Below are 15,334 nucleotides of genomic sequence, written 5' to 3'. Positions count from 1 at the left end.
GGGGGTTGGACAACCATGGAATTCCTTATAGGCCTCTTCCAGCCGTACTCTTATCACCAACATGTAAAGTTTAGACATCCACTCAACACTGTTCTCTGTGTTATTCAATTCTTTACATTTTCTGCAGAGATATCTCTTTCTGTCGCTCTCTCCATCTCTCTTTCTCTCCCTCTCTCTCTGAGGGATGAAGAGGAGGAGGATGGGGAGTGAAGTGATTGAACAGTTAGCAGCTGGCATGGTGTGGACTAGCATGGTTGTTTCTGGATGCCAAGGATAGCGCAGCAGAGCATATGACTGGAGGTGGCCTATGTCCAGACCAGGCGTGTGCGTCCCAAAGGGCACCCTATTCCCTTTATAGTGCACTGCCCACCAGGGCCCAAAGTAGTGCACTACATAGGGAATGGGGTGCCATTTGGGACACAACCCTCCTCTGTCCTCTCACCACCACTCAGCTTCTGTTACAGTACAACTATCCATCTCCCAGAGACTCCACACAGCACAGCACAATGTGCAGGACCATCTGACTGCCAGGTAGGTATCATCATTCTTCAGATGAATACATACGGTGCATTCGGAAAGTATTCAGACCTCTTTACTTTCTCCACATTGTATACGTTACTGTCTTATTCTAAAATTGATTAAATAAACAAAAATCCTCAGTCTACTATCTCAAAATGAAAAAGCAAAAATAGTTTTTTAGAAATGTTTGCAAACGTTGATTTAAAAAAAAAAAACAGATACCTTAATACTTATGTAAATAAGACCCTTCATGTGAGATTCGAAATTGAGCTCAGGTGCATCCTGTTTCCATTGATCATCCTTGAGATGTTTCTTCAACTTGATTGGCAGGCAAGTGTCAAAACCAGGAGGACTAGCAAAAGAGAGCTAAGAAAAAGCAGGAGCACAGAAAAACAAGGACATGATTGGACATGATTTGGAAGTTGACAGTGCATGTCAAATCAAAAACAAGCCATGAGGTCGAAGAAATTGTCCTTAGAGCTCCGAGACAGGATTGTGTCGAGGCACAGATCTGGGGAAGGGTACCAAAACATTTCTGCAGCACCAAGAACACAGTGGCCTCCATCATTCTTAAATGGAGGAAGTTTGGAACCACCAAGACTCTTCCTAGAGCTGGCCGCCTGGCCAAACTGAGCAATTGGGGTAGAAGGGCCTTGGTCAGGGAGGTGACCAAGAACCCGATGGTCACGCTGACAGAGCTCTATAGTTCCTCTGTGGAGATGGGAGAACCTTCCAGAAGAACAACCATCTCAGCAGCACTACACCAATCAGGTCTTTATGGTCGAATGGCCAGACGGAAGCCACTCCTCACGTAAAGGTACATGACAGCCCGCTTGGAGTTTGCCAAAAGACACCTAAAGGACTCTCAGACCATGAGAAACAAGATTCTCTGGTCTGATGAAACCAAGATTCAACTCTTTGGCCTGAATGCAAAGCATCACTTCTGGAGGAAACCTGGCACCGTCCCTACGGTAAAGAATGGTGGTGGTAGCATCCTGCTGTGGGGATGTTTTTCAGCGACAGGGACTGGGAGACTAGTCAGGATCAAAGGAAAGATGAACGGAGCAAAGTACAGAGAGATCCTTGATGAAAATCTGTGGTGAAGGTTCCCCTTCCAACAGGACAACGACCCTAAGCACACAGCCAAGACAACACAGGAGTGGCTTCGGGACAAGTCTCTGAAGGTCCTTGAGTGGTCCAGCCAGAGCCCGTACTTGAACTCAATCTAATATCTCTGGAGAGACCTGAAAATAGCTGTGCAACGATGCTCCCCATCCAACCTGTCAGAGCATGAGAGGATCTGCAGAGAAAAATGGGAGAAACTCCACAAATACAGGTCTGCTAAGCTTGTAGCATCATACCAAAGAAGGCTCTACGCTGTAATCGCTGCCAAAGGTTCTTCAACAAAGTACTAAGTAAAGGGTCTGAATACTTATGTACATTTCCGTTTTTTTTTAAATGTCGAAAAACCTGTTTTAGTTTTGTCATTATGGGGTATTGTGTGAAGATTGAAGAGGAAAGAAAACGATTTAATCCATTTTAGAATAAGGCTGTAAAGTAACAAAATGTGGAAAAAGTAAAGAGGTCTGAATACTTTCCGAAGGCACTGTGCTGAGATAAATATTGAGATTCATCAACATAGATAGGCACATACAGACTGGCTTCAAATGGATCTAGTCCCCTTGTCTGATAATGTGAATGATGTTTCGAATCGTAATCCTCGTCACAGAGGACATACCCATAGTGTGCCACTGTCTCATGAGGGTGTCTGGTCATCTAAACAAGTAGCCTCTCATTTCAATGTATTTAGGTTGGTAGATTTTGAAAACTGTTTATTGGAGTCTAAGTCTATGTTTAGATTTGGGGCATACAATATGAGATACGAGACACAGTCGATGTAGACCGGCTGAAAAGCACTGACCGTATTTGTACATATTTGTCCTGAACTTTCTCACTGCTTTTACAACTGTTTTGATTCACGAGAGCAATGGTGAGTAAGATTTCCTGTTTATTTATATTATGGAACATCAACTTGGTTTGATATGGTTATTTTTTAGAACTCATATTTGGATATTGGAAGCCTGACAGGGCAGGGCCAACAGAGGAATGCAGTGGAGGGAGGGATAGAGAGAAAGAGAGAGGGAGAGAGAGAGACAGGGGCACTATGTGTTCAGGCCAGGCTCACTGTCAAGCCATCTCCTCTTCCCTCTCCTGTCCCTCTCTCAGTCCCTGCCGCTATTTCGGGGGCTTGGCATAGTGGCATACCCCCACTGGGCAGCCAGATGATCAGTCCTCCTGAGCACCCAGGCCCTGTCACATAGCCCACATTCCCACAATCCACTTCTCTCCCGAGCCCGGCATCATGTTTGTAATATATAGAAACCCTCTCCTCTGCCCTCGCTCACACTGACATTTCATCTGGTGACAATGGATAATATCTTTACACCACAGGGCTCCTTTCACTCCACATCCTGAGATGATGTTGCTGGATTGGTCGGGGGGGGCAGGTGTTTTTATTTAAGCTACATCCAGAATGTAACATTAGCCTTTTGCAGGAACAAACACTTCTCATGTTGTGCTATGTTAGATTTTACCTAGGCCTTGTCCCATAGTATAATCCCATGGTATAAACATGATTTAAAATGTGTATATACACTGTAGATAAAGTTATTATATGTGTATTATGGTTGGTATATAAATATAATATTACTGAGCTGAGGTTTACTGTCTTACAGATGAATTGTCAAAACACTGGACAGAGCAGATAGGGTCTAAATGGATCTGAGAGCTAGCATTATAGCCCCTAAGTGATAGAAGAGGCACCATAGGTTAGCACAGGGGCAATCATTGTTTTTTTCTCCTGTATTGATTGTCTGAATGATATAACCCTAACACTGTCAGTATGTGGCTGGTCTGAAAGGGCCAGGAGAGACCTGACGAATAAATGGGCTGGGAGACCCAGGAGAGGGTTAGGATGAGGGGGATCAGATCAGACGGCCAGAGGGCATCAGCTGTGTATAACTGATGGACAAAGCAGTGGAGTGGAAAGCATACAAACATGGAAATGGAGGGGGATCACCCACATGAGTGTCCTGGGAGCAAACACTATATTCAAAAAAAGGTTACCATGGTTTCACTGAGTAACATATTTTATTAAACCATCTTATCTTAAACCTGAGCGATGCAATAACAGATCAGAATGTGTGCCCCACTACCGGTCTCTCTCAGACCTCTGGCCTTTTTCATGAGTCATCGTTGCAGTGTCATAACCGTCTCAGAATATCTGGGCAGTCCTCCAACGTCAGATGACACAACGTCAGTCAGGTTTTCAAAACAACATCAGTGTGGTGCTGGGGGGAGAATAAGAAGAGAATTATGGTAAGGAAAGTGTTAATATTGTGTGCTATTTGACTCATATTGTTTTGAATGTATGATGTACAGTACAGAGGGCGGTATGGTCAACTGTCTGTTACATTTCTTAGTTGATTCATATTTTGTTTTACAGCCATGTTAAATATTGTTATTTTTCTTGCCAATATAGTATCTAGTAATAATGTTTTCAATTTCAATTATTCAAAATTCACATTTTGTCATCCAGTACAATAAAAACAGAGAAACTGAAAAGCTGAAGTACATTTCAAGAGAAAGCCATTTTAACCGCTAATTCTGTTCCTGTTGGACTAAATGACACAGATGGCTTCAACTGTGGCAGAGAGAGCCATGGGGGCAATCATTGGAGCAGCTGTGGCAGACGCAGCAGGTAATTTCATGGGACTGATATCTTTTCAATAACTGTAATATCCCAAAAAGATACTGCAGCACTGGCTCAAACATAGCTCTGATGTAATGTCTTGGTGTTAATCAGTATGAGACAGCTGCACAGCTGCATATCTGCCACTGATGATATTAAGAGTATAAAAGGGTGTTACCCTACTCTGCCTTCTCAACAAAGTTAAACAACAGTGTTATAAAATCAATAGTGTTCCATTAGAATTAAAGTACATACAATCAATGTCATATGGATTGATTGACATTGCGCTCTTGCTTTGTGCAATATTACAAGCCGTACACGTACAGTATGGCAATTCATGATCTGGACTCGTTCTAGATTTGGAAAGTGTTCAATATCATTATGTCTAATAACCACAGTACATAACACATACCGAAGACAGGGAAGCGAGTTGGATCCAAGCTGATAAAACCCCTATTTCTGGTTGTAGATACCTTATACAGCATCCACAGGAAATAAGGGTCACAGACAATAACAATGACTCAATACATTAGGTCTATGCCAAAATAAGAGACAAAATACAACTAAGGCTACACTAATATCTGTCCAGTAACTTTCTCTTTTCTATGTACCCCACCCGAACAGCCCAGCCCATGCATTGGATTTACAACCCAGAGCGACTGAAGGAGGTTCTGTCAGATCTGGAACCGTGTCCAGAGTTCCGCCCTCAGTCTGCTAACCCGTTCTACCGCAGAGAGACTGGAGAGCAGACGTGCTACGGAGACCAGGCCTACGTACTGCTAGAGTCACTCAGTCAATGTGGAGGTAGCATACTGACACCCAATAGGACGAACATCCAATGGCCCAAGGTCTTGCTAAATAAAGAACATTTCATGTCGAGTTTGTGTTATCGTGTTCACTCCATGAATGACATAATATACTCATATGCTCTATGTTTTTATTGGTAATCACTAGATGTGAACGTGGAGGACTTGACCAAGCGCATCTACAAGTTCTTTGGCCCTGACACTGTGTATGATCTTCCTCTCAATAACCCATACAGACAAAAGAACGGTAGGCAACCAATCAGCAGTCATTTCCTGTATGTGTACAAACTGTTGCTTTTCTGTGCCCCATCACCTGACCAATGACAGAGAAACAGTTTTTTTTTTTAAGTGAATAACTTACTAGGCATCTGGTCCCACAGAGGGGTAGAGTGGTTGTATGCTTTTGTCAGTTTTCTATACCACAGAGTTTTATTTTCCCCTTTGGTAACTTATGGGGAATCCCCTTTTGAAAAACGATGTTCCGGACAAAAACACTTTCCTATTGGGATATCATGAAGCCAGGGTTTTTAAACTATTCTGCACAGTGTGGTTATTGAACATATAAAACTCAGCAAAAAAAGAAACGTCCCTTTTTCAGGACCACATCTTTCAAACGGTCATTAAGACACTAACAGCTTACAGACTGTAGGCAATTATGGTCACAGTTATGAAAACCTAGGACACTAAAGAGGCTTTTCTACTGACTCTGAAAAACACTTAAAGAAAGATGGTCATCTGCGTGAACTTGCCTTAGACATGCTGCAAGGAGGCATGAGGACTGCAGATGTGGCCAGGGCAATAAATTGCAATGTCCGTACTGTGACACGCCTAAGAATGCGCTACAGGAAGACAGGACGGACAGCTGATCGTCCTCGCAGTGGCAGACCACGTGTAACAACACCTGCACAGGATCGGTACATCAGAACATCACACCTGCGGGACAGGTACAGGATGGCAACAACAACTGCCTGAATTACACCAGGAACGCACAATCCCTCCATCAGTGCTCAGACTGTCCGCAATAGACTGAGAGAGGCCAGACTGAGGGCTTGCAGGCCTGTTGTAAGGCAGGTCCTCAACAGACATCATTGGCACCAACGTCGCCTATGGGCACAAACCCACCGTCGCTGGACCAGACAGGACTGGCAAAAAGTGCTCTTCGCTGATGAGTCGCAGTTCTGTCTCACCAGGGGTGATGGTCGGATTCGCGTTTATCGTCTATGGAATGAGCGTTACACCGACGCCTGAACTCTGGAGCGGGATCGATTTGGAGTTGGAGGGTCCGTCATGGTCTGGCGCGGTGTGTCACAGCATCATCAGACTGAGCTTGTTGTCATTGCAGGCAATCGCAACGCTGTGCGTTACAGTGAAGACATCCTCCTTCCTCATGTGGTACACTTCCTGCAGGCTCATCCTGACATGACCCTCCAGCACGACAATGCCACCAGCCATACTGCTTGTTCTGTGCGGGATTTCCTGCAAGACAGGAATGTCAGTGTTCTTCCATGGCCAGCGAAGAGCCCGGATCTCAATCCCATTGAGCATGTCTGGGACCTGTTGGATCGTAGGGTGAGGGCTAGGGCCATTCCCCCCAGAAATGTCCGAGAACTTGCAGATGCCTTGGTGGAAGAGTGGGGTAACAAGAACTGGAAAATCGGGTGCAGTCCATGAGCCACACCAGATACTGACTGTTACTTTTGATTTTTGACTCTCCCTTTGTTCAGGGACACATTATTCAATGTCTGTTAGTCACATGTCTGTGGAACCTGTTCAGTTTATGTCTCAGTTGTTGAATCTTGTTATGTTCATACAAATATTTACACATGTTAAGTTTGCTGAAAATAAACGCTGTTGACAGTGAGAGGACGTTCCTTTTTTCATTGAGTTTATATTTTTTTCAGTCAGCTAAAGCTGTTCACTCTCAATTGAAATGTAAAGGTCCTAAAGCTGTCCTGCCCATTGATGGCCCTTGGAGAAACGCAAGCCTCAAAGCCTTCATGAGGAACGTGGATGCAGGAAACGAAAAGACAGGTACAGTAACATAAAGATCACCAGCTGAAAGGAAGCACGTCTGTCCTGGGTTCATTTATTATGAGTTACATTTAGACACAACCTGTTTGAAAAAAGTACAAGCTGTCAAATCGCTGATTCCTTCTGTCACTGATTCCTCACCTCCCTCTCAAGGCGCATTGGAGGATAGGCTCCAAGTTCCCTCTCCTTAGACCTCCTCCTCCAATGAGCTTTGAGAGGGACGTGAGGAATTGAGGGAATCAAAGATTTTACTTTTTCACTCTCCATTTCAGGATGTGATGTGGACTGTCAGATGGACGGGATCACCAAGATGGCTCCCGTTGTGGCGATGTTTGCTGGGATGCCTGAGATGTTGGAGAAGGTGGAGACGGCCATACGTGTAACCCAGAACAACGATATGTGTGTGGCCATGACACTGGCTGCAGCAAGGTACTGTAGGCCTTTAGAGCAGATAATGGCTCTTAATGCATAAAGGCCTCATAAATTGTGTAATTTATCTCATTACTCACGTCCATTAACATGCTTCATAACACAATCCATATTTAATGGGCTCCCAAGTAGCGCAGTGGTCTAAGGCACAGCATCTCAATGCTAGAGGCGTCAATACAGACACCCTGGTTCGAATACAGGTTGTATTACAACAGGCTGTGGTTGGGGTTCGCATAGGGTGGCGCACAATTGGTTTGGCTGGTGTAGGCCGTCATTGTAAATAATAATTTGTTCTTAACTGACTTGCCTAGCTAAATAAAGGTAAAATACTGACTACAGTTGTGGTAGGTACAATATCTAAACTGAACAAAAAAGATAAATGCAACATGTAAATGTCCCATGTTTCATGAGCTGAAATAAAATATCCCCCAAAAATTCCATAAGTACAAAAAGCTTATTTCTCTTAAATGTTGAACACCAATTCAGTTACATTCCTGTTAGTGAGCATTTCTCATTTGCCAAGATAATCCATGTAGTATATCAAGAAGGTGATTCAACAACATGATCATTACACAGGTGCACCTTGTGCTAGGAAAATAAAAGGCCACTAAAATGTGCAGTTTTGTCACACAACGCAATGCCACAAATGTCTCAGATTTTGAAGGAGAGTGCAATTGGCATGCTGACTGCAGGAATTTCCACCAGAGCTGTTGCCAGATAATTGATTGTTAATTTCTCTACCATAAGCCGCTTCCAACATCGTTTTAGAGAATTTGACAGTACGTCTAACTCACAACCACAGACCACGTGTATGGCATCATGTGGACGAGCGGTTTGCTGATGTCAACATTGTGAACAGAACGCTGCATTGGTGGCGGTGGGGTTATGGTATGGAAAGGCATAAGCTATGGATAACATTTTGTCAATGTCAATTTGAAAACACAGATATACTGTGATGAGATCCTGAGGCCCATTGTCATGCCATTCATCTGCCATCACCTCATTTTCTCCATGATAATGCACGGCCCCATGTCGCAAGGATCTGTACACAGTTCTTGGAAGCTGAAAATGTCCCAGTTCGTCCATGGCCTGCATACTCACCAGACATGTCACCCATTGAGCACGTTTGGGATGCTCTGGATCGATGTGTATGACAGCATGTTCCAGTTCCTGCCAATATCCAGAAACTTCGCACAGCCATTGAAGGGTAGTGGGTCAACATTCCACAGGTCACAATCAACAGCCTGATCAACTCTATGCGAAGGAGATGTGTTGCGCTGCATGAGGCAAATAGTGGTCACACCAGATACTGACTGGTTTTCTGATCCACCTCCCTACCTTCTTTTTTAAGGTATCTGTGACAAACAGATGCATGTCGGTATTCCCAGTCATGTGAATTCCATAGATTAGGGCCTAATTAATTTATTTCAATTGACTGATTTCCTTATATGAACTGTAACTCAGTAAAATCTTTGAAATTGTTGCATGTTGAGTTTATAATTTTGCTCAGAATGCATTTCTTGTCAGGTTCCTGGAGCATTTCATCCTGCATGGTTCTGACCCCAATGCTCTGGACTCAGTGTTGGCCCAGCTCAACGACCCAAACAGAAACAACCCTCAGGACCTGGATAGGGCTGTTATTGGTACGACTCTAATGCCACTCCCGCTTATAAACATTCACAATCTTTCTGCTCATATATTATTAGGGCTTCATCCCAAATGACACCCTATTCCATATTTTCTTCCCTCCTTTGGATCATGACCCATAGAGCTCTGGTCAAAAGTAGTGCACTATTTAGGGAATAGGGTGCCATTTGATGTGCAGCCTAGCTAGAATGTTAAGTAAAGGCCTCCCAGGTGGCGCAGTGGTCTAAGGCACTGCATCGCAGTGCTAGCTGTGCCACCAGAGACTCTGGGTTTGAGCCCAGGCTCTGTCGCAGCCGGCCGCGACTGGGAGGTCGCAACGTCCGGGTTAGGGAGGGATTGTCCGGTAGGGATATCCTTGTCTCATTGCGCACTAGCGACTCCTGTGGCAGGCCGGGTGCAGTGCGCGCTGAACAGGTCGCTAGGTGCACGGTGTTTCCTCCGAAACATTGGTGCGGCTGGCTTCCGGGTTGGATGCACGCTGTGTTAAGAAGCAGTGCGGCTTGGTTGGGTTGTGTTTCGGGGGACGCATTGCTCTTGACCTTTGTCTCTCCCGAGCCCATACGGGAGTTGTAGTGATGAGACAAGACAGTAACTACTAACAATTGGATACCACAAAATTGGGGAGAAAAAGGGGGTAAAATAAATAAATAAATAGAATATTAAGTAATGATGTTGATCTCAATTTTACTAAGCGTTAGATTATACATATTTTATATTAAATATTAATACAATGGTGGGAACAGCCAAATCTCAGCCAGTCAAAACCTAAAACCTAACACAAGACTGTAAAATGTAAATGGACATAGAATCTTGAGTGGCAGGTTAATGAAGAAAATGTAATTTTCCCCCAAAGTATGGTAATAAAAAATGCATATGGGAAGTGTTAAATGTTGCATTTCACTCTAACTTTCACCATTGCAGCACAAATCTGTCAGGTGAAGGACAACTTATCCAAGCATTCCCCAGAGCTGATACCTGCTGTGTTCACTAACACATGAGGTAGGTCTCACACACACACACACACACACACACACACACTAGGTAGGTGGCGTCGCCAGCACGGCTGTGGCAGCAGCAGGGTCCAGTCTGTCGACTTGGCACTGTAACCACACCATCCCAGTCAGCACATCCGTTAGCTAGTTAGTTAGTTAGTTATCCCTGGTCTAAGAAAGTGCTTTCCTTCTCTCTAGTCTTTGATCCCGTCATTAATGACCTCGTGCTTAAATGTCCCTCCCGTCTGAAGTGGGAGACGGGAGCTCCTGCATCTTTGAACCTAAAACACATGTTAGGATGTGTGTAACTCATATTAGGATGTGTGTAACTCATGTTAGGATGTGTGTAACTCATGTTAGGATGTGTGTAACTCATGTTAGGATGTGTGTAACTCATATTAGGATGTGTGTAACTCATGTTAGGATGTGTGTAACTCATGTTAGGATGTGTGTAACTCATGTTTGGATGTGTGTGTAACTCATGTTAGGATGTGTGTGTAACTCATGTTAGGATGTGTGTGTAACTCATGTTAGGATGTGTGTGTAACTCATGTTAGGATGTGTGTGTAACTCATGTTAGGATGTGTGTGTGTGTAACTCATGTTAGGATGTGTGTGTAACTCATGTTAGGATGTGTGTGTGTGTAACTCATGTTAGGATGTGTGTGTGTGTGTAACTCATGTTAGGATGTGTGTGTGTGTGTAACTCATGTTAGGATGTGTGTGTGTGTGTAACTCATGTTGGTCATTTATGAACATTTGAACATCTTGGCCATGTTCTGTTATAATCTCTACCCGGCACAGCCAGAAGAGGACTGGCCACCCCACATAGCCTGGTTCCTCTCTAGGTTTCTTCCTAGGTTTTGGCCTTTCTAGGGAGTTTTTCCTAGCCACCGTGCTTCTACACCTGCATTGCTTGCTGTTTGGGGTTTTAGGCTGGGTTTCTGTACAGCACTTTGAGATATCAGCTGATGTACGAAGGGCTATATAAATAAATTTGATTTGATTTGATGTTAGGATGTGTGTAACTCATGTTAGGATGTGTGTAACTCATGTTAGGATGTGTGTAACTCATGTTAGGATTTGTGTAACTCATGTTAGGATGTGTGTGTAACTCATGTTAGGATGTGTGTGTAACTCATGTTAGGATGTGTGTGTAACTCATGTTAGGATGTGTGTAACTCATGTTAGGATGTGTGTGTAACTCATGTTAGGATGTGTGTAACTCATGTTAGGATTTGTGTAACTCATGTTAGGATGTGTGTGTAACTCATGTTAGGATGTGTGTGTAACTCATGTTAGGATGTGTGTGTAACTCATGTTAGGATGTGTGTAACTCATGTTGGTGTATTCCTCCCTTCACCTCTCAGTTCAGAAGGATTTATTGACATGGAAAATGTAACCACATACACTGCCCAATAAAACTTAATGGTCTTAATATAAAAATATATTGAATGATTGATGACATAAGTAAATAGTATGAAGACAATTACCTCTTGGTCCTTATCTGTATCTGCGGTTCCTATCTCCAGCCTTGCCAGGTGCATTCCAGGGAGCATTGCACGGGGTCCTGACACTGAGCCAGCTGGAGGAGGCAGTCAGGGGAACCATGCGCCGCGGGGGATGCACCGCCAGTAGGGCCTCATTCATAGGGGCCTGTTTTGGAGCACAGGTAGGGTTGGAGCAAAACCCTACATTTACATTTTGGTCATTTAGCAGGCATTCTTATCCAGAGCAACTTACAGTCAGTTATACTGTCTGGCCCAAGCAAATATTATCAAAATATGGAACTTTATTCATCAGAAGTAGCTAGCTAGTATTTCAAGTAGCTAGTATTTACATACAGTGAGGGGGGAAAGTATTTGATCCCCTGCTAATTTTGTACGTTTGCCCACTGACAAAGAAATGATCAGTCTATAATTGTAATGGTAGGTTTATTTGAACAGTGAGAGACAGAATAACAACAACAAAAATCCAGAAAAACGCATGTCAAAAATGTTATAAATTGATTTGCATTTTAATGAGGGAAGTAAGTATTTGACCCCTCTGCAAAACAGGACTTAGTACTTGGAGGCAAAACCCTTGTTGGCAATCACAGAGGTCAGATGTTTCTTGTAGTTGGCCACCAGGTTTGCACACATCTCAGGAGGGATTTTGTCCCACTCCTCTTTGCAGATCTTCTCCAAGTCATTAAGGTTTTGAGGCTGACGTTTGGCAACTTGAACCTTCAGCTCCCTCCACATATTTTCTATGGGATTAAGGTCTGGAGACTGGCTAGGCCACTCCAGGACCTTAATGTGCTTCTTCTTGAGCCACTCCTTTGTTGCCTTGGCCGTGTGTTTGGGGTCATTGTCATGCTGGAATGCCCATCCACGACCCATTTTCAATGCCCTGGCTGAGGGAAGGAGGTTCTCACCAAAGATTTGACGGTACATGGCCCTGTCCATCGTCCCTTTGATGCGTTGAAGTTGTCCTGTCCATTTAGCAGAAAAACACCCCCAAAACATAATGTTTTCACCTCCATGTTTGACGGTGGGGATGGTGGCAGCATTCCTCCTCCTCCAAACACGGCGAGTTGAGTTGATGCGAAAGAGCTCCATTTTGGTCTCATCTGACCAAAACACTTTCACCCAGTTGTCCTGGGAGGGGGACCTTGGGGGCGCTGCAGGATTTCAGTCCTTCACGGCGTAGTGTGTTACCAATTGTTTTCTTGGTGACTATGGTCCCAGCTGCCTTGAGATCATTGACAAGATCCTCCCGTGGAATTCTGGGCTGATTCCTCACCGTTCTCATGATCATTGCAACTCTATGAGGTGAGATCTTGCATGGATTCCCAGGCCGAGGGAGATTGATAGTTATTTTGTGTTTCTTCCATTCGCGAATAATCGCACCAACTGTTGTCACCTTCTCACCAAGCTGCTTGGCGATGGTCTTGTAGCCCATTCCAGCCTTGTGTAGGTCTATAATCTTGTCCCTGACATCCTTGGAGAGCTCTTTGGTCTTGGCCATGGTGGAGAGTTTGGAATCTGATTGATTGCTCCTGTGGACAGGTGTCTTTTATACAGGTAACAAACTGAGATTAGGAGCACTCCCTTTAAGAGTGTGCTCCTAATCTCAGCTTGTTACCTGTATAAAAGACACCTGGTAGCTAGATTGAGAGGGGGTCAAATACCTATTTCCCTCATTAAAATGCAAATCAAAATGCAAATCAAATCAAAATGCAAATCAATTGTTTTTCTGGATTTTTTGTTGTTATTCTGTCTCTCACTGTTCAAATAAACCTACCATTAAAATTATAGATGGATCATTTCTTTGTCAGTGGACAACCGTACAAAATCAGCAGGGGATCAAATACTTTTTTCCCTCACTGTAGTTGTCACATGGTCATTTGATTGTTAGACCTTCCACACAGCGGGATATTCAAACCTAATCATTCAAGTTATTTGTTCTAGAAGTCAACCTTCATCCAATTTATAAATGTTGACTATAAGGTGTAGCCTATATAACGAGCAAGCAATAAAAACAACGTTTCTGTATCCCGTGTCCATAGTTTCAGCCTGGGTAATGAGTTTGACCTCGGATGGATTGCTTTGTGTCTGCTCTGAAGGCTTAGCATTTTATATACTGTAGCCTTTATCTGTTCCTCCTCCCTTGTCTTTCCAGACAGGTCTTCAGGGAATCCCAGAGTCTTGGAAGAACAGGACCCTCAAATATCCTGTGCTGCTGGGACTGGCTAAGAAAGTTGTAGGCTCACAGCAAGCCTAGACTTGGCACATCGCCTTAAAGGCAGTTATGCAAATGTATTTACTAAATGAATGTATTGCTAAAGCTGATTAACATATTATTTGGGAATATGAATTATGTATTGATGATGTTTTTTTTTTTGTTTTTTTTTACAACTGCTTTGTAAGCCCATTTTATAACACAGTTGTACTTTGACAAAACAGTTTATGAAAGTTATATTCTAAAGTAACATTTGACGGATGTAACTTGAACCTTGTTGCTCTGTCAAAGCTGCAGTATGTTGCAAAATGATGAGTATATGGAATATGGAATATTCTTGTCATGTATACATTAGGATTAAAAGAGGAGGATACTTGTGAACCATTTTTGAGGTAACTGAGTACATAAAATGAATTAACATAGCATCTAAACTAAATGAGGAAGATTACAAATAGCATTTGTGTGTTGTGGTGCTTGCATGTATAGGAAATGATTAACTTATCACATATTGCAGTTGTTTACTTCACCTTAGCAGCTTCACCTACAGCTCTGAAATGCTGTCTCTATGGTTTTGGGTGGTTTTTCAGTTGAAATAACCTCTGCTCCGGTTAGAGAAACTGAGGGCTTGCAATAATTTAAAGAACAGAAATGTATTTTGCAAAAGAGGAAATGAATTTCAGCAAGTTTCAATACTCTCTATCTCTTTCTCTCTCTGGCATGGGTTCTGTTGAAGTGAAATAACAGAGACACAAAGATTTACCGTGCTGAATCAACTGAAGGGACTGCAACTTATCCCTCCCTCAAAGGAGTTAGTCTGTTTTCTTAAAATTGCTGACTTCCATATTACCATGTTCTCAATGGCGCCTCTGATGATTTTGAATGTACTCTCTGCATAAAATGAAGCCAATATCTTAATATCTTTGACATGGAGTGTGGTTATGAAAACAGGAATATAAGATGTAATGCAGTGTAAAATCTTTAAATGGGTTTGCATGGCTCTGGCTATAAGATGTGGTGAAAGTTGACTACTAGATGTTATAACAGAGCAGTATGACTGAATTACATTATATGCACTTGTAAAATCAGAGATAGTGACTTTGCTAAAGTCGACTATTACTTATTTATATGGCTGGCATCATTTAAAACAGCTGCGTTGCTCTCTCTAACCGGAGGCCATGGCTAGTCAGATCAGCATTCAAAACTACAACCTGTTAATGTCTTAAGAATGCTTCAATTGCATAGGCCTACATTACAAGAGTCCAGTCTTTAAAAGTGTGTACATTTCAATCTGTATACGTCGGATAACCATAGGAGACTCAATAACTATGTGTACTGACAAAGAAGTGACAGCACATTTTATTTTAAGGCTACTTCATCATTCAATTTTCCCCTTGTATTGTTTTGTATGTTACATATTTCACTAGGTGTGTTATGGTA

General features: G+C 43.0%; 1 protein-coding gene across 2 annotated transcripts; it reads left to right on the top strand.

The window, feature by feature from the left end:
* The first annotated feature begins 3,787 nt into the window (after positions 1–3,787).
* On the top strand, positions 3,788–14,812 carry LOC112215523 (crystallin J1B-like). Of its 2 annotated transcripts, none has more exons than XM_024374611.2 (10): positions 3,788–3,897; positions 4,213–4,279; positions 4,895–5,074; positions 5,225–5,323; positions 7,015–7,107; positions 7,380–7,536; positions 9,064–9,179; positions 10,105–10,182; positions 11,707–11,846; positions 13,838–14,812. In XM_024374611.2, exons 1-10 carry the CDS (start codon positions 3,895–3,897, stop codon positions 13,937–13,939), a joined length of 1,035 nt encoding a protein of 344 aa, XP_024230379.1. In that variant the 5' UTR covers positions 3,788–3,894; the 3' UTR covers positions 13,940–14,812. The 2 variants fall into 2 exon arrangements, with proteins under 2 accessions (XP_024230379.1, XP_042154919.1); XM_042298985.1 differs by having other exon boundaries at positions 3,820–3,897; positions 4,118–4,279.
* Positions 14,813–15,334: the final 522 nt, after the last annotated feature.

This window comes from Oncorhynchus tshawytscha, linkage group LG16 (genome assembly GCF_018296145.1).
Source record: "Oncorhynchus tshawytscha isolate Ot180627B linkage group LG16, Otsh_v2.0, whole genome shotgun sequence".
Taxonomy (NCBI): Eukaryota; Metazoa; Chordata; class Actinopteri; order Salmoniformes; family Salmonidae; genus Oncorhynchus; species Oncorhynchus tshawytscha.
Note: the sequence above shows the minus strand (reverse complement) of the source record. Positions and strands in the feature narration are given on the sequence as shown.